The sequence below is a fragment of the Monodelphis domestica genome, chromosome 3 (assembly GCF_027887165.1).
Source record: "Monodelphis domestica isolate mMonDom1 chromosome 3, mMonDom1.pri, whole genome shotgun sequence".
Classification (NCBI taxonomy): Eukaryota; Metazoa; Chordata; class Mammalia; order Didelphimorphia; family Didelphidae; genus Monodelphis; species Monodelphis domestica.
In genome coordinates this window covers 124,061,714-124,081,488 of record NC_077229.1, presented here as the reverse complement: position 1 = coordinate 124,081,488, position 19,775 = coordinate 124,061,714, and the positions used below count along the sequence as shown (strand labels likewise).

The following is a 19,775-nucleotide window of genomic DNA, read 5'->3' as shown; positions in this document are numbered from 1 at the left end:
CTAGTAAAAATAAAGGTGCTTTATGTTCCCCAGAGGGATGGAGAGAGACACAGTTTGAATCATACTGCTATGGACAATTATGGTACATCAACTGGAACCTCATCTATGAAAGGAGATTTCAATGCATTGTACTACAATTAAGAAAAGATTCAATCAGCCCATCTCAGTATAGTGAAATCCATTTGTACCTGGTCCAAGAAGGCTACTTGGCTCTTTTAAAATTAAGTGACTATGTTCCTTTTTTTAAACCTTTGCCTTCTGTCCTAAAATAGATATAAAATATTGGCTCCAAGGCAAGAGAGCGGTAAAGTCTAGGCAAATGGAGATAAGTGACTTGCCCACAGTCACACAGCTAGAAAGTATCTGAGGTTGAATTTGAATCCAGGACCTCCTTTCTCTAGGTCTAGTTCTCTATCCACTGAGCTCTCTGTCTACTATAGCTGCCCATTATGCTACATTTTTAAGAGATTTTCCAGGATGAATAATATTTTGTATCAACAGTACTCTCAGTATGAAATAGTGAATCTCACTGGAAAAATTTGCAGTGAAAGACTGAAGGGAAGCTTTGAGAGAGGTGGGCGTTTTTAAAAGCCAGCAAATTGATAAGTGTGACAATAATAGAAACTTTATATAGGAAGGATGTGTTCCTACACACTTGGGGTTAAACACCAGATTAAAGATTACCACACTGAAAAATTCAAGTAGTTCAGGCTCGAAACTGCTCAAACCTCAATTTTGAACATGCAAACCTCCCCCACTCCTCCTCATACCCCCTTTCAGGACATCTAAAGTATCTGTAAGCTTGGATGGATTAAAAAAAAAATTGTCCAAACATTCATGCTGAGCTAAGAAATTGAATAAATGCTCTCAATTCTGGCCAAATAAAAAAATCAAAGACAAGGCATTGCAATTTTATGTAGATGTACCCTATTTCAGCTTAATTAAATTGAGCAAATATTTATTAAGTACTTACTGTGTGCAGGAGTATATATAACCTAATTCAGTGTCAAAGCTGACAAATGTGCCAACAAAGGGAGAACATGAGGCAAAACACATGAATCAGAGTTCTGGCTACACTTCTGTTGTGAAGGATACGACTATGTTGGCCTATATTAGACTAGGTGTGATCATAACATCTGAGTAATTGTAAAGTCTTTGTCCATGCTAGGAAATTCAGCAAAGAAAATCAAAATCACTTGTAAAATTTCACGCCCTTCATTTCCTGCTGGCATTTATGGCTTCACTGAATGAAATGCATCTACAGTCAACCAATCTGGGCAACAAACGATAGCATAAGTTGGAATCTAATTAATGCATTTGCTAATTCTTGCATTCCAGGATTCTGTGACATAACCCAATGACTATACTACATGTGTAGGTTTTAGCCATATATTTCAAGGTCTAGCTCAATCAATAGGGATTTAAGTGTCCATGGTGTGTCAGATCCTATACTTGGTGCCATGGGCCAAAGGGCAAAAATCCTATAGCCAAATAATTCTGCGAGAAACTGGTTTCATGGATGGAACACTGGTCTAGAAGTCAAACAATGTGGATTCTAGTTGCAACTCCTGTACTTACTGTCTGTGACTTGGACAATTCATTGTCCCTCACTTTCTCCACCTGTGAAAGAAGAGTTTTCATCTAGATGATCTGGCATGTTCCAACGCATATTGTAGGGTTTAAGAGAGCTGATTTCCAAAAGAGATGACAGCTTAGAAGAGATAGGAAACTATCCAAAATGAAATCCTGAAGATATTATGAGAGAGGAGGAGAAGGGGAAATTTTTCTTCAAGGATCGATGTAGATCACAGGTAATTCAGTGGCCAAATTACATTTCTAAAAGACATGCTCAGTACAAAAGGGTGAGACATGGTCTTATGTCAGGAGTGCTACCATTCAAAATGAGCTGAGTCTATGAAGGAAAGCTAAAGGCGACAAAAGGGAGAAAGGGAGTCTAAAGCTACGTTGGGAAAAAGAAAAGAATCAAAAGGAGAAGACCATTTCTCAGGATGGAAAGGAGGGTGCTGATCACTGACAGAAGAGAGTTGTCAAAGTTGCCTAACTTAATTTTACTTCTATTGCTTCTGCCAAGAAGAATGATCAGTTTCCTCATCTTAAAATGGAGGAACTCTAAGAACTCTTCTATCTTTAAATGTATGGTCTTTGGACTGGAAAGGACAAAACTAAAATGTCTAGTGAGTGGATACCCAATTTATTAAGAATGGCTATATTAAGGAAGCATGTCCCCTTTGATGAATCCAAGTGACTTCTTGTCATTATTGTTGTCAATTGTTTTCAGTTGTCTGACTCTGTGACCCAACTTAGGGCTTGGTTGGCAAACAAAGACTTGACTAATGAGACTACTCAGTCACTACTAATGACTTTAAAAGATGATACAGAATGAGAGGGATCATGGAATTTTAGAAAAGCATATCTTGTGCTAAAATTTTAAAAAGGGGGGGGTAACAAGTGAATATGGTCTGACAACAAAAGACCAACTTAACTCTGATTCCCAGCAAATTTCTCAAACTTTTAACGATGATTGCTGACAATCTAGAAAAGGAAATAGTGATCACAAAGGACAAACATAACTAACCTCATTTCCTTTTCTGACGGGGTTATCAGACTGAAATATCAAGGACATTCTCTAAGTATAGTTCAGCTAAATATTAACAAAACAGTCTCTCTTGTGCTATTATGTGGGAAAGAGGCAGAAACGTTTGTTAGAGAACCATTGGATTAGGTGTATTTGAAAAGAGTTGAATAGATCCAACCAAATAATATTTATTAATGTTGTTTAGTCATTTTTCAGTCACATCCAGCTCTTCATGATCCCAAGGGGATTTTCTTAGTGAAGATATTGGAGAGGTTTGCTATTTCCTTCTCTAGCTCAGGAAACTGAGGCAAATAGGATTAAATGACTTACCCAGGGTCACACAACTAATAAGTGTTTGAGTCTAGATTTGAATACAGAAAGATGTCTTAAGGCCTGGCTCTCTTCATATTGTGCCACCTAAATGCCCATTAATCATTAATTTTTTTTTTGAAAAAAGTATTTAGTGGAGTTCTCTAGGCCATGGAGGATCTTGTTCATGAGAGGATCATATAATCATCGATTTAAAACTGGAAGGGATAGTAAAAGTCATCAGGTCCAGACTTCTCATTTTATAAAAGAGGAAACTAAGTCCTAGAGAGGATAAGGGATATGACCATGGTCATACAGTTTATGAGGGTCTCGGGTAAAATTTAAACTCAGGTTTTCCTAACATCAGGTTCAACTCTCTGCCTTGCAAACTATACTACTTTTAGCATTTTTATTAGTGGTATGTATAAGGTATAGCAGGCATGTTTGTCAAATTTGATATAAAGCTAGGAAAGGTAACTCACAAATTGGATGCCAGAATCAGTTGTCCAAAATATCTCAACAGGTTAGACCTTTGTGCCAATTCTAACCAGAACATATGAATAGGGATAAATGTAGCCTTGGAGAAGTTTAAAAAATCAATATCATAACTATAAGATGAAGGAAGTGTGGCTAGACAAAAGTTCCTATTAAAATATATATTGTGGGACTTGGGAGGCAACTGGTGGTTCATTAACTTGTGAGCCAGGCCTAGAGATGGGAGGTCCTAGTTCAAATTTGGTCTCAGACATTTTCTAATTGTAGGAACCTGGGCAAGTCACTTAGCTCCCATTGCCTAGCCTTTACTGTTCTTCGGCCTTGGAACCAATACTTAGTATTGTTTCCAAGATGGAAGGAAGGAAGGAAGGAAGGAAGGAAGGAAGGAAGAAAGAAAGGAAGGAAGGAAGGAATTTAACTCAAATCAATAAACACTTGTAATTTATATTCATATAATATAAATAAAACATTTAGTACAGTGAAAAGCAGAATTGCCTTTACATTCAGAAGTCCTAGGTTTGAATCATAGCACTACTAATTACTTGTCCAAATCACTTTTCCTCTTGGTTTCAGTTTCCTCTGTAAACCAAGGGGCTGGCTTTTAAATGAAGGATGGAAGGAAAAATCAATATTTATTGTGTGCCAGGCACTGTCCTAAACGCTTTACAAATATTATCTCACTTGATTCTCACAAAACTTTGAGAGATAGGTGCTATTGTTATCCCCATTTTACAGATGAGGAAACTGAGCCACATAGAGGTTAAATCACTTTACTAGTGGATGCTGAATTTGCACTCAAGTTTTCCTGACTCTAAGCATAGCTCTCTATCCACTGAATTACCTAGCTGCCTCTGGATAATCTCTAAGATCCTTTGCAACTCAATGTCTATGATCCCTGCACAGTTTTCCTCAAAGCAGTTTGTGCCTTTCTAGATCTATAAACTTCAAAAATCCCAGTTTAGCTTACAACATCTTTTCTCAAATTTATTTTCTAAGAGCAAATCTCATTTCCCTTCAACTGAAGATGAAAAATAGAATTTCCTGCTGAGAACCTGGACTTAGAAATGGGACCAATGCAGAAAATCTGTGTCTAGGCATGAGAAGGACTGAATCAAAAGAGGAACAAGACTGGGGCAGCCACAAATGTCACACATGAAATCATAAGGCCCCACAGTTGTTGTTTTTTTTCTTTTTTAACTCTCCCTTGAATACATGGTGATGGTTAATTTTCAAGCACTGCAAACTCTGCACCCAAACCAGCACCAATAGTGACTGGCTGAGCAAATCCAAGCAAGTATGGGAAATGATATGAGGTGTGGTCAGAGCAGCTGTCTACCAGTGATGGCAGCTGAGAATTTCCTCTTTTGCTTTTTTCTCCTCTTCAACACTTCTCCAAGTCCAGAACTTCCTCTTGAGTTATTGGTGCATAAAGGGCTTGTTGCCCATCCCTGTCTTGAGGACTATTTTTAGACATAATAAGATACTTATGATACATCGAAAGATGGGTTGATTTGCAATTAATGAGTCATATTGAAAGCGTCCCATGAGAGGATTGTTGAGCTGCCAGCTGAATGAGATATCCTAGCATTAGAAAGGCAAAGGGTGGAAGGCACAGGCATGGCGCCCAATGAGCAAAAGAAGAACTGAGGCAAAAAGAGTTAAGTGATTTGCCCAAGGTCACACAGCTACTAAATATCTGAGGCCAGATTTGAACTCAGGAAATTGAATCTTTCTGACTCCAGGTCTGGGATTTTATCCACTGTGCCTCAAGAATGAAAAGGAAGAACCCTACAAATCAGAAATCTTACCATACGTAGCAACAACCCATAATTATGACTTAAATGAAAAGCAATGGCTATCAAGTAAAATATCTGATGTTGACTTGTTTGAAACTGGACAAATGAGTAAGCACTGGTGATATTAGACAGCAGGAGTTAAAACACATCACTCCGTTACCACCTTCACAGCCCAGGCATTTGCATTATGCAGATATGGAAATTAAACTCCTCTGTAGATGGTCCACTCCATGAGGACAGGGACTTTTGCTGGGTCTTTATTTAAAGATGCCAAAGAGAAAAGAGGAAATAAATGTCATGGGTAATTATTTAGGAGACTTTAATGATAGAAGTGACAAAGGGGCCTATAGGATATGATCTTCCTACCTCCTCCAGTTACCTGTGTATTTGGAAAGAAGGAGGAAATACTCTTTATCTGAGGGGACCCTTCTAACTGCTTTAAGAGTGATAATGGAAAAAAAGAAACTACACTGAGGCTATTTGCATCTTCAAAAAACAGACCCAGAGGCAAATCAACAGTGGTGTTTTCCTGAGATGTGCTCATGCATGTTGGCCTCTTTGTCCCCTTTGAAGAAGAGGTCTTTGGGTTATTTGGCAACATCCCAGCTTATAAAAATGAGGAGTGTAAGTATAGAAAGACTACATTGAGAATATGGTGGAAAGATCAAGAACTTGTGTTTGAATCCCAACTTTGATGCTCCCTGTTATCCTGGCTCAAGACGACTTTCCCTCCTCTGCCACAGTTTCCTTATCTGTAAAATGAGGAGGTGGTATCTAATGATATCTAAGACCCTTTCTGGTTTCCATAGCTATTATAGTTTAAGATTTCCCAGATATCCCATGTATTTATTACCTGGATTTGAGTCCTTGTGCCATTATTTAGCTATATGACCTTGAGAGAGAGTCACCTTAATTCTGGGAGCCTCATTGATCTCATCTGCAATATTTGCACCACCTGCCTCATGGGCTTTTTGTGTGCATCCAATTAAATGTGCTTTTTATCCATTTTATCTATATAAATGTGAGTTGTTTCTATGCTACTCAGTGTTATTATTTTAAGAGTAAACCAGCCTGATCTGATCTGAGAGGTACACTCTGCTAATGGAAAAGTTGTATGTCTCTTTCTGAGTGTAAAAGGAAATAGTTCTTCCATTGGGTAAATGGGGAAAGGGAGAAATAAGTGTTGCAGTGTTTGCAATTATTCAACAAACAAGTAACGCATTGGCTATGTGCCAGGCATTGTGTTACATTGAAGATACAAAGAACGAGAAAAAGGCTCTTGCCCTCAAGGAACTTATATCCTATTCTCTCTGGAAAGGCAACATATTTATAAATCGGGACCTACAAGTAATAAATACAGAGTAGATGGAAGGCGGCCCCTAGAGAGGAAGGCATCAGCAGATGAAAGAACAAAGAAAGTTACCAAAATGCATTTTCTGATGATGCCTCTAGAAGAAGGAGGTGAGTAAGGAAGCATTTTCTGAGCACTCTTAATGATCTAGAATTGAGACTAAAGTATCTCCCCAGTGACAGATGCAATTTGATCCCACAAAATGACTTGGCACTCCATCAGACATGGAAGACTACTCTGTACTTTGTTCCACTCAGTAAAGGTCCAGGGTGCAGACTCGGCTATGCCTATTCATGCAGTTGAATCAGCTTTGTTCTTAGATCTCCCTCTCCAATCTTCCCAGCTTTGAAAGAGGTTTGGCTGCCTCTGTAGAGAGAGAGTCACTGAGAGCTGCCCTAGATCCAAGATATTTGCATCTGCTTGTATTTTTGTCTAAACGCATCTCTGTGTGAATGTGTGTATACAAAGAAAAAGGAATAGATATCAAGTGTAATATTAGATGTCAACTCCTTTGAAATGAAATGAAATGAATTCTCTAATGAGAATCCAGCTGATCCCAGTGATGGGTGGAGGAAGTGATGAAGAGAGCAGTACATCTATTCTCTCTCTTCCCCTGATGTAGAGGGCAAGGACTGCATGGGATGGACCAAAATCAAGTTCATGGAGGAAATCATCTCTGCCTTTAGGTCAGAATAAATTTGCCTTTTGTTTAGGGGTCTTCTTGTAAGACAGCCAAGAACTCCTAGTAGATAAAGCCTGGATCTGGTAACATAGAAAAGTAACAGGGGTCAAGCAGACTCATGATGAATATGTTCAAAGGTAGCTAGTGGAAGAAAGCAAATGTGTCTAGAGATTGGTGTCTTCAGTGTCAAAGCCACTAATGAGTAAAGTGACCTTTGGTAATTCAAGTCCCCTTTCTGCAACTTGACTTGCTTATCTCTAAAATGAGGAGGTAAACTGGATTGAATGTTGTCCAATGTTTTTTCTAGCCATGTGAATCATTCTACCTCCCTCAGTTTTGTAAGAGTTCGAGAGTGGACGAGGTTAGATGGAGTATGAGTAGAGAATGAAAAGATGACAAAATTTACTGGAAAGAATACTTGAGGAAAGAGGAGAAGCAGATCTAAATCTTCACTGACTCATTCAATCAACATTTTTTGAGCAACTGCTATTTTTGAGGCTCCCTGTTATGTGTTATAGGGAGAAAGAAAGGTAAAGATTGGGTCATTGCCCTCAGGGAGCTTATAGTTTTGAAGAAGAAGCCAAATACAGAAAGAACTTTAACACAAGGTATGATGTGACCATTGAGGGGGAAATATCCTTTGTTGCTGCTGCCATGTTGTATGGTTACTTAGAAGCCATTTAAGGGCTCTGGGCATGAATTTCTTTAGTTATCATTGAAGATAATTTTACTTTTCTCCCTCTCTACTAAAGGAGGGTGGGAAAAAATTACATTTTCTTTAAATAATTAAAAATTGGGGGGAGCATTTTGCATTTGTATTTTCTGTTTCTGCCATCTGTTTGCTGGTGGTCTATTTGTGATTTTTGCTGTAGTTTTTTTTTAGGATGAAGACAATAGAGTGCCAGGCCTGGAGTCAGGAAGACTTGACTTCAAATCTGGCCTCAAATATTTACTAGCTTTGTGACCCTGGATAACTCACTGAACTCTGCCTTAGTTTTTTTTATCTGTAAATGAAGTAGGTAAGGAAATGGCAAACCACTCCAGGTATCTTTGACAAGAAAACTCCAAATGGAGTCCTGAAAAGTCAGAAACGACTGAGTTGATTGAACAAAAAGAGCATGTGAAAACAGAAATTCTTCATTTCTCAATGAGCTTGTTATAGTCTAGGCAGTGTAGTCTAATAGATAAAGCACTGGACTTAAGTCAAGTTTGAATCTAACTTCAGATATTGACTGGCTTTGTGACCTTGAACAAGATTCTCTGTCTGAACCTTGAGTTCTTCATCTGTTCAGTGGGAATAATAATAGACTCTTGCCTCTCTTGCATCTATAATAGGGATGATATAAGGATCAAATTGTATAGAACATATAAAGAGGTTTACAAACCTTAAATTGTTCCATAGATGTCAGTTTTTATCATTGTCTCTTTCTCTTTTTAACTCAATCCCGACCATCCAGTAAATATAAGCTACTGAGAGTTTTGTTCGGTCATATCTAAATCTTGTTAATCCCATTTTGGGTTTTCTTGGCAGACATACTGGAGTAGGTTGCCATTTTCTACTCTAGCTCATTTTATAGATGTGAAAACTGACGTAAACAGAGTTAAGTGACTTGTCCAGGGTCACATCACTAGTAAGTGTCTGAGGTCAGATTTTAACTCACAAAGATGAGTCTTCCTAACTCCAGATGGAGAAATCTATCCACTGCTTCACTTGAGAGGAGGCTCCATTTTTCATTTTGTTTTTGTATTGATAGTGCCTTGCCCAAAGGAGACACTTAATAATAGCTTATTGGATTGGGATTGACAAGCCAAAAACGTCCACGTATTAGCTTATTATACTATAACATTTTAAAATTTGTGAAGCGTTTCCATCACAATAAGTCTTATCTTCATTTAGGAAAATGATGAGCAATTTGAGATTCATAGGAACCAAATGCCCAAAGACATACAGCTAGTAAGTATTAGTATACATAGAATCAGAAATTTAGATCTGGAAAAAAGCCTAGAGATCATTTGGGTTAGCCTCATTTTTACAGAAATGGAAACTGAGATTCAGAGAAAGTAGGTGCCACTCTAAGCACACAACTGGAACAAGGCAGAACTGAAATGGAATCCAGATCCTATGGCCACAGATCTAGAGTTCTTTCCATTGTGGGTAGGATGCCCAGGGAATACACAAGTGACCTCAAGAGCTTTACACAGGACCTGTTTTGCATAACACTTGCCATGCCTCATCCCCCTACAAAATATATACAGAGACAAAAGGGAAGGGACTGCATCCATGGAGTAACCTTCACAAAACTTCAATTCCCTTCTCTGCTTTGTCATTGTCTCATAGAAGAAAAAACAAAACCACTGTGAAATATGAATTATGTGAAAACAGGTTTTGTTATTCAATTGTTTCAATCAGGTCCAATTCTTCATGACCCCATTTGGTTCCCCCCATTTGGACCCCATTCTTAGCAGAGACACTGACGTGGTTTGCCATTTCCTTCTCTAGTTCATTTTGCAGATGAGGAAATGGAGGCAAACAGGGGTAAGTGACTTATCCAGGGTCCCACAGCTAGGGAGTATCTGAGGCTAGATTTGAATTCATGAAGATAAGTCTTCTTGATTCCAAGGCCTGAGCTCTAGCCATTGCACCTGGCTAAAATCAGAGGACCTAGGTTCAAATCCTGCCCCTTACCTTGAGCAATTTCCCTGGGCTTCAGTTTTTTCATCTATAAAATGAAGGGGTCAGACTAGAAGGTCTCTGAGGCCCTTTGAAGCTCTAAGTCTTTGATTCCACAATCCATAATCCAAGATTCTTAACATCAAGTTCAGAGACTATCTCATGTTATAATCACAAGTGAAGATCTAGAATCATTGTTAAAACTAATAGTTCAGTGGATAGAGAACCAGATCTCAAGATGTTAGATCCTGGGTTCAAATCTGATAGTATAAATTCTAAGACAAAAGGCAAGGATTTTTTTTAATTAAGTGTCTGATTGAGTGGGTATAATAATCATTCATTATAATAATAAAAATATCCAATATTTATATAGTATATTGTGCTAGGCACTGTGCTAAGTGCTTTAAATTACTTAATTTGTTCTGCACAAAAACATCAGGAGGTAGGTGCTAATATCCCCACTGGGAGGTAGGGATAATAATATCCCTGTTTTACAGATGAGGAAACAAAGGCAAACAGAGATTAAGTGACTTGACCAGGGGCACACATAATTAGTAAGTGTCTGAGGCCAGATTTGAACTTGGGAAAATAAATCTTCCTGACTCCATGTCTATCCACTGAGCCACCGAGGTGCTTTTCCATGGAAGTCTTCAAAAGACTGGGTACCCATTTTCTGAGTGTATTATAGTAAGGGTTCCTTTTGGGTAGAGGTTTGACTAGAGCAGCAGTATAGTGACAAACATTTAATAACCAATTTTCCTGGTGGGGAAATATTGGATACACTTTTAAGTTTAATTTCCATTATTAACATTTTCTCCATAACTTTTTAAGTCCAGACGATCAACCAAAAACTAGATCAAGCCCTGATTTGTAACTAGCTGGTTCACACTGAAAACTTAACAGTTGGTACTTGAGAACTTCTTTGAGCTGAGTCCAGCACAGCTCTTAACCAGGTCACCGAGATCTTCCAGCTCTCAAATTCTGTGATTTTGTAAAAATCAGTCTCATTTTTATAGTGCCATGCCTCTTTAACCCCACATTCTATTTCTTCATCTTTTTTTTTTAATCTGCCTTGGTTCCTGGAGGCACTTGGCTATTTCTAGTAATCAAATCCAACTTTCAAAGAATAAAATCTTGCCACCACCAAGGAAACTGTCAAGGCTGGATGCCAATTGCCAATGAGTTTCTCCTGATAAGCAAGGGTAGATTTATTGTAAAAAACAAAAAACAACAACATGTAACTCCCAAAGGAGACAACTCTCCTCTTCTGGTGTTTGTTACAAAATCCACATAAAGAATTTCTGGCATATTTCTCATAAAACATATGTATGTACCAATCAACATTATAATATGGTATCTTTTTTCTAGAAGCATTGGGAATCAATCCTTTTTTATGTGCTACCCACCTGTTCTCCTTCCTCCCTGATACTCATTATGTGATGTTGGCCAAATAACTTCCTCTCTCTGGGCCTGAATTTTCTCATTGGAAAAGTGAGGGATTTAGACTAGATGAGCTCTAAAGTTTCTCAGGTAACTCTCTAGGCAGATGAAACTTAAATATTTATCTGTAGAAGATACATACAATCTTGTTGTGAAGCCATCATATGGCAGAGGACATTAGGTTGAAGGAAATAGGGCTGTCTGCTTTAGGGAGAAAAGACATAGGGGCGACATGATGCCTGGTTTCAAGGATTTGAAGGGTTGTCACATAGCAGAGGTAATATCTTATTTCTGCTTGACCCCAAAGGCTAGAATTGGGAACAGTGGCAGGTGTGGTGGGGGCAGGCATACAGGGGCAACTATACATTTGGATTTGATTCAGTAAATGCTTCCTAATCATCAGGCCTGCCCTACTGAAACAATGGCAAATGCCATTTATTTAACACTTAACATTTTTCATATTGCTATATCCACTCTGAAGTCTCCAGGTGTAACGACTTTTCGTGCCACTGGACCCAGGCTTCCAACGCTGAGAGAGTGGGACTGTCTCTGTGCAACAACTCTTCCACTTAAATCTCCTTCATGCACAAGTGTCTTTGTGCACAAAAACACACAAAGACAATCGTCATCCTCAGTTACTGAGAGACTACTACTACTATATCCACTCTTGAATTTGAGCCTCACAACAACCCCACAAGATAGTGAAAAAGATAAAAATTGAAGGAAACATTCTATAAGGGTGAGTGAGTTACTTATGACCATACAGCTATTAAGTGTCAGAAGTGGGATTCAAATCCAGGATATATTCATTCCAAACCCAACACTCTTTCTACATAATTATATAACAGGATACTTTGAAAGGTAGTAGGTGCCCCATAACTGAAAGTCTCCAAGAAGAGGATGGATGACTCCTAGGCAAGGTCAAATGATCCATTATAGAAGAAATTCTTGCTTAGGCAGGGAAAACAATAGATTTCTGAGGTCCCTCCCAACACAGAAGAACTCAGAGGAATTCCATGATTCAGATTCTGATAAATTTCAAAAAAGGAATGAATAGAAATAATCAGGATATACTTGACTTATTTTTAGATAAAACTTGGCTTTTATCATGGTCCTTTTTAAATTCCATTTACTTTCTGTCCCTGGACCCCTGTGGCTTTTAATAATTGAATCATTATCCTCATCCTATTGTTTCATGGAATCTCAGCATTGGAATGGACCTCAGAAGTCCTCTACTCTAACCCAGGCTTGAAGAAAAATGCCCTCTCTAGCCTCTCTATTAGACTAAATGTTTCATAAATGATTCTGATCCACCTACTTCATGGACTTTTCAGACTTTCCTGAATTCTAATAATGTGTCACTATAATAGTGTGTGTCACTAAATGTGTAGAATTTCCCTTCCTTTAAAATGACAACCGCCCAACATTCATCATGGAAACAATATTAGAATAGTCAGATTTATGGAAATAGTCTTTACCATCACCTTACAGTAATACACAACCAAATGTGAGGCATATCAATCGCTCTCCAGTCCTAGTGCAATTCAGATTACTCAAGACAACTGAGTAGCAATATGTCAACAGTCATTTGGCATAGGAGGGTATCAGAAGTCAGCAGCTAATAGAATAAGTAAAGATTAGGACCAGAGTTGCATTCAGTGCTGTCTCTGACTGCATTTTATCTATTCTATCATTCATTCTTAGTTTCAAGTTTAGACTGGAAGTTAGAAGGCCTGGGTCTGAGAGCTCTGTTAAAAACAACTGACTAGGTGGGGGCAGCTGGGTGGCTCAGTGGATTGAGAGCCAGGCCTAGAGATGGGAGGTCCTAGGTTCAAATCTGGCCTCAGACACTTCCAAGCTGTGTGACCCTGGGCAAGTCACTTGACCCCCATTGCCTAGCCCTTTTCCACTCTTTTGCCTTGGAGCCAATACACAGTATTGACTCCAAGACAAAAGGTAAGGGTTTAAAAAAAAATACTGACTAGGTGACATCGGGCAAGTCACTTGACTTTTCAAGTCCTCATCTATAAAACAAGAGGATTTGACTAGATAGTCTCTAAGCTCTCTTTTCACTTTGATTCTTTGACTCAGCTTTCTTCAAGTTGAAAAATGTGTTTCAGCCCAGGAAAAAAAGTCATTCGTTTGAAAATGTCTGATGACAGGTTCTAAAACACATAGAAAATGGGCTTTCTTTGGGGAGTAGGAAATGGGGGGAGGGGAGGATCAGTTTGATCCTTCAACTTCTTTTAGTTCTAGCAATTGCTTAATTGAGTGCCAGTAATATATTCCTTGACTTTCATAGATTCATAGAACATTAGACAAGGAAGAGAACTTAGAACTTCAAATGTGATAGATACAGCATAGAATGTTGAACCTAGACAGAACCTTAGAAGGTATAATTGGAATACAAATAACCTGAACTGGGAGAAACTTAGAAAATAGAATACTAGAATAGAGAGAACATGGAATGTCAGACTTGGAACAAACCCTAGAAGGTACAGTGTTCAAAGAGAGACTGTCAGAACTTGAATGATCTTTATAACGGTAACAAAATTCTAGAGTATTAGAGCTGGATGTCATCTTGGAGCTCAACTATTCCAATCCTCCCCATTTTAAAGAAGAGGAAAATGAAACCCAAAGGGGAAAATTAACCTGTCAAGTCATGGAGCCATTTCTTGGCAGTCACAGACTTAGGACCCAGGTGTCCTCATACAAGTTGAATGAACTTTTCACTTGTACATGGTGTTCTTAAAGCAATCATCCCATTTTTTACAAGAATTCCAAAACTTGTGAACATAAATAAATGTTATACTGGGCATAAACAAGAATCTATGCATCTCAGTTCTGCCTCTGACAGTTCCACCAAGGGATTTTGGCAGGAGTGCTTGGGAACTGTTCCCAATAAGTTCCTTGAGGGCAGAGATTATTCCATTTTCATCTCTGTATCCCCAGTGCCTGGCATATCGTTATTTATTGATGTCAACATACAAAAAAAATTTTCCACTCTGTCTCTACCCAGAACCAAATTCTTTATAAGTTAATTATCCATATACTGCTTTAGTCCATGGGATCTTAAATTATCCATGGGCTCTGGAAAATTATTTACCTGAGAAACTAGCACAGATACCAAAGCTATCATCATTTATTTACTCCTTATCAAGAGGGTGCTCCCCTTGTATCTTGCCATCAGCTGTCCTAGGACAGCTGTACTGTTTGCTCTTTTCTGTGGCCACAGAACCCACAAGCACATATAGTTAACTTACCATTTTATCTCTTTTTATTCCTTTCGGAACTCAATAGAAACTTCCTAGAATCCATGGTTTAGAATTGTAAGAAACCTGAGAGGTAACCTAATGCACTCCTCTCATTTTATAAATCAGGAAACTGAGGCCCAGGTAGGTTAAATGATTCCTCTAAAAGCTTATAATTCAGAACATCTGATCCAAAGTCCCTGACACCAATATCAGTTCTCTTTCTACTGCAATGTACTGCCTCATTTCCTTCAGTAGGAATCCTTATAATCTCTAAGAAACTTCAGAGAATAATGGAACACAGAAAGTTAGACCTGGAAGAATAGCCCTCTGATATCTTACAAATGAGAAAATTAATGTTAAAAGAGGACACAGACTATAGCAAAACTGGAACCCAGTTCTTTTGATTTAATGCTCAACCTAATGATTGTTGGGCAGACATGCATGGTTCCCTGGTCCTCCTGAGGGAGCTCTCACTTGTATGGATTGAGCTGCTGGAAAGACCATACACCAAACAAATAATTCCAAAGAAATTGGACTTACCCGTTGGGCCAGGCAGAGGTCTCTCAGGTGCTGCAGTAGATGTCTTCATGCTGTTGCCCATCTCTCTTGCTTGATTACTCACTCTTGGCTTAGAAGAAGCAGCTTCAAAACTAAGACAGAGGAAATACACACTCAAAGATGGGCTGGCACCAACTTCTCGGGATAGAGAATGACCCAATTTAGAATGCATAGTGTATCATTTTTTTTAAAAGAAGCTTGTTTCTTAAAAGATGATGTTTTTTATGTGATGATGAGATTTGTGTGTGCTGGTTAGGCTTAGCAACTCAAATTGTTTTATCAGGGGAACGGCAGAGGAAAAAAAAAAACCACAGAGAGGGAAGTCGCTAACAAATGCTGTTTGTAGCAAAAGTTTCCATTACTTCTGTGCCTCAAGCTGAATGCAATAAAAAACCTGAAGACAGCTTTGGGGAACAAGGGGTGGAGTTTGAGAAACATCAGCATTTTGAATCATCTATGAAATACATCTTTGTTGACTTTGTTACTTAGAAGATCTGTGACTGTCGCCATGACCCATCTACTGACATAGATCAAAACCAATTCATGACTTAAGAGATGGTACTTGAGAATTGCTATGGCCCCAAAACATCATTCTGCTATCAGAATTATCCTGTCATCAACGTGGTGATAAAAACCCTTCCAAGATATCCAAACCAAACCAGCACTGGGATAGTACATGAAGCCCTCTGGGTTGGAGGAGGCACCAAACTTTATACTCCATTAGCATAGCCTTTAAGAAACTGGGGTCTCCTCCAAGGCATGTCGAGGCATCAAATGAGAATTGTAGTGGAAGCAACTGATACCCTCCCTGGTCATCACTGTCAAATGATCAACCCAAGGTAATTTTCTCCCAGCAAAATAATCTCTCTCAGGTACCAAAAGTCTATAATAATTCAAGCATGTTACTGACTCTGTATAGTTTGGTCAAGGCAAAGGATTCTCTATTGCCTACAAAGAGAGATTTCAACACCTGATCCTGACAGTCAAAGTCTTCTGCATACTGGTCACAACTTATCTACCCAATGTACCTCCTCTTATTCTCCATTCTAGCCAAACTGGACTATTCTCCACAACCACCCCATTTCCTTCCTGGTCTCTCCCACCTGCATGCCTTTGCTTACTCCTTTCCCTCTACGATGATTAGACTAGTGTTCTCTTTCATCTTCTCATAAGGATTTCTCACTCTCTCCTTCCCCCCAATCACATTCTGCCTTGGATCATTCCTATTTGTATTTATTTAAATCATGAATCAACTCATGAACAAGCATTCATTAAACATTGCACTCAACAAATTTCAAACTCAAATAGCCCTCTTGTATACAAAGATCATAAAATAAGGGGATTATTGCTTAGGTTCATTTGTAAAAAATAATGATTGTTAGAAACACATCAGGAAGCTCACAAAGGCAAGCTTCAAAAATGCCAACTTTCCAAAGTCTAGAACCAGAGTTGTGAGGCTCATAAGCACGTGTCTGGTATTGGCTGCCCTGTGGCCAGTGTCTTGGTAATATCTGAGGAGGTAGATATTGTTGGGTGCTTGGGATCCAAATACAAAGCATGGAGCAATCCCTACTCTCAAAGAGTTAAATTCTCAGGATGTAATATCAGCCTTCATGTCCTATTCCAAGACCCTTTCCTCTTTGCCACACCACCATCACTACCACCATTAGACTAGATTGTAAACCCCTTGAGCATAGAGAATGAATCCTTTTCATATTTGTATCCCTAGTGCTAAACACAATTGCTGAATTGAATTGGAGTGTAAGAATCTTATCTTATTTAATGAAGCTGACATAACCCAGAGAGACAATCCATTTCATGAACGCATCCCATGATCCACAGGCAGGGGCATAAGTTTAAATTTCACTGACCACTTAAACTTATTAAGTCTCTCTTGTGTGCAGTGCCTTCCATTCCCCCCCAAAAGGTCCTAAAAGGGCCCCTATAACTTCAGTTAATTAATGAACAAAATTCAGAAACTTATAGCATCCAGAGGAAGCCTTTCATGAGATGAGGGGGAGAAAAGGAATAACTACAGCCAAGCTTTGCTCCCCTGGGACCTGGATCCAGCCTTGGGGCAATCCTCCTCCAGCTTTCTCACATTTTCCAGCCTCCTATAGCTTTCCTATGGGAGGAAATAATAGAATATATGAGTGGGAAGAGGAAGCTAGATGGTGCAAGACAAAAAGCACTTGACTAGGAGAGAGAAGGGAGAAAAGGGGGAGAACCATCGATATAATACCTACTCTGTACCAGGCACTCTGCTTAGTGCTGTTTATAGAAATATTTTCTCATTTGATCCTCACAACAACCCTGTTGGAGTAGGTGCTAATATGACCACCATTTTACAGTTAGAGAAAATGAGGCAAACAGAGGTTAAGTTGACTTGCTCAGGGTCATATAGCTACTGAGTCCAGATTCAGGTGCTCCTGACTCCAGAGCCAGCAATTTATCTACTGCTTCATCAGCTGCCTCCAATAAAATCCAAGTTTGAGTCTTACTTTAAATCCTACTTACTCCCTATGTGTCCCTGAGTAAATCCCATAACCTCTAAGGTTCAGTCTCCTCATCTGTAAAATGGGGACAATAATAGCACTTACCTTAGAGTGAAAATCAACTGCGATTAGATGTAAAGCTCTTTGGGAACTTTAAGGTATTATATGAATGCTAGTGATTTTTATTATTAAGCCTCTCATTTTACAAAGGAGGAAACTAAAGTCCAAATCAATCATAGAGGATTAAGGGCTGACCATGTTCCAGGTACTTTGCTGTGCTAAATGCTGGAGATTCAGAGACAAAAGTGGAACAGTTTCTGCCCTCTTGGAGCTTCCATTCTATCAGAGGAAAGATCATATACTTATATATGTATATATATATATATATATATGTATATATATATATATATATACACAATATAAACAAAATGGACATGAGGTAGTTTGAAAAAATGACTTGCCCAAGATCACAGAACTTATTAATGAGGTTGTCATTATTGTTGTTAATACTTGGTCATTCCGGTCATATCTGACTCTCTACAAACCCATTTGGGGTTTTCTTAGTAAAGATACTAGAATGGTTTACTGTTTCCTTCTCCAGATCATTTGACAGATGAGGAAACTGAGGCAAATAGGGTTAAGTGATTTGTCCAGGGTCACAACAACAGTGTCTAAGGCCAGATTTGAACTCAGGAAGATGAGTCTTCCCAACTCCAGGTCCAGCATTCTATTCACTGTGCTGGCCAGCTGCCCCAATAAGTAATTAATGAAAATTAATGTGTCTATTAGGAAATTCCATAATAATCTCTTAAGAATTATAGTTCTTTTGGTTATAAAGTATTTTATATTCATCATTTAACAATGAAAACTAACAAGCATTTAAGTGCCTTCTTTGTGCCAAGCACTATGCTAGGTTCTAGATTCTGGGAAGATAAAAACTAAAATAGTGCCTGACCTCAAAGAGCTTATGGTCTGCTAGGGAGAGGGACATGCAATGTACACAACACACACACACACACACACACACACACACACACACACACACACACACACACACACACACATACACACAGATCAGGAAAAACTCCCCAGATAAGGGAACCGGGAATCCCAGAGATGGAGGGGAGGAAAGTATTTGAACCTTTCCACTAGGTAGGGCAAAGACTGATGCCCTCTGGGATTGGATGATGAAAATGAGGCATCTCAAAGACTTTAATGATTTGCCAAATTTTGCCTTGCTATGTGGTACAACCAGTATGTTTCGAGTAAGACTAGGCCAGCTAAGTAGTACGCTCGATGGTTAGATAACTCAGTGAATAGAGTGCTGGGCTTGGCATCAGAAAGACCCACCTTCCTGACTTCAAATCCAGCCTTAGTTTCTTACTAAATGTATGACCCTGGGCAAGTCACTTAACCTTGTTGGCCTCAGTTCCTTCATCTGTAAAATGAGCTGGAGGAAGAAATGGCAAACCACTTCAGTATTTATGCCAAGAAAACCCTAAAAAGAGTCACAAAAAGTCTAACAACTGAAATTATTGAATGATCATATTATCACAGTAAAAGTAGAGGGAATAAAGAGAGAAAATCAGTGGGACCATTGACCCTAGAAACCTGAGAGTAGCACAGAGAAGCATCGGGAAAAGCAAGGACTTTCAGAACTACCCCCCCCCCAACAAATGAGTTAATTTTTCCTTCTGGCATATGTTTCTTGCATTGTTCTTTCCCACCTTTAGCCTCTTTATGACATTTAGGCAAATCAATACAAATCACTCAACAACTGCATTATGGAGAAGCTGATTTTAGCCCTCTGGAACATCCCAGCTTGGTTTAGAAAGAAAAAAAGAAGAAGAAAGAATTTAATCCTTTGGGGGGGGGGGGTTTGACTCAGTTGGCCAATATGTATCTGTTAATAGTTATCAGAGGCATGGTACTGTGGGAGGTACTTTGGGGCAACAGATTAAAGGCTTGGCACAGTTCCTGCCCTCAGGGAGCTTATAGATTTCTCTTGAGTTTATGACCAATAACATCAGCAAACATTTATCAGAACCTGCTAAGTGCCGAGCACCATATGCAACTGCATAAGAGCTAGGTAAATGTCAGCTATTATTACCTTATCTAGGAATGACAA

At 38.9% G+C, this 19,775-nt stretch overlaps 2 protein-coding genes across 3 annotated transcripts in view; one reads left to right on the top strand and one right to left on the bottom strand.

Moving 5' to 3' along the window:
* TG (thyroglobulin) overlaps window positions 1-19,775 on the top strand; it is a 384,892-nt gene that overhangs the window by 255,479 nt on the left and 109,638 nt on the right. The window lies entirely within an intron of this gene.
* The window catches only part of SLA (Src like adaptor), a 94,998-nt gene that overhangs the window by 23,328 nt on the left and 51,895 nt on the right, over window positions 1-19,775 (bottom strand). For both annotated transcript variants that reach the window (XM_007488358.3, XM_007488357.3), the window contains one exon: window positions 15,135-15,244. In XM_007488358.3, coding sequence (XP_007488420.1) covers window positions 15,135-15,195 — 61 coding nt within the window. In that variant the 5' untranslated portion in view covers window positions 15,196-15,244. The remainder of the gene's footprint in view (window positions 1-15,134; window positions 15,245-19,775) is intronic.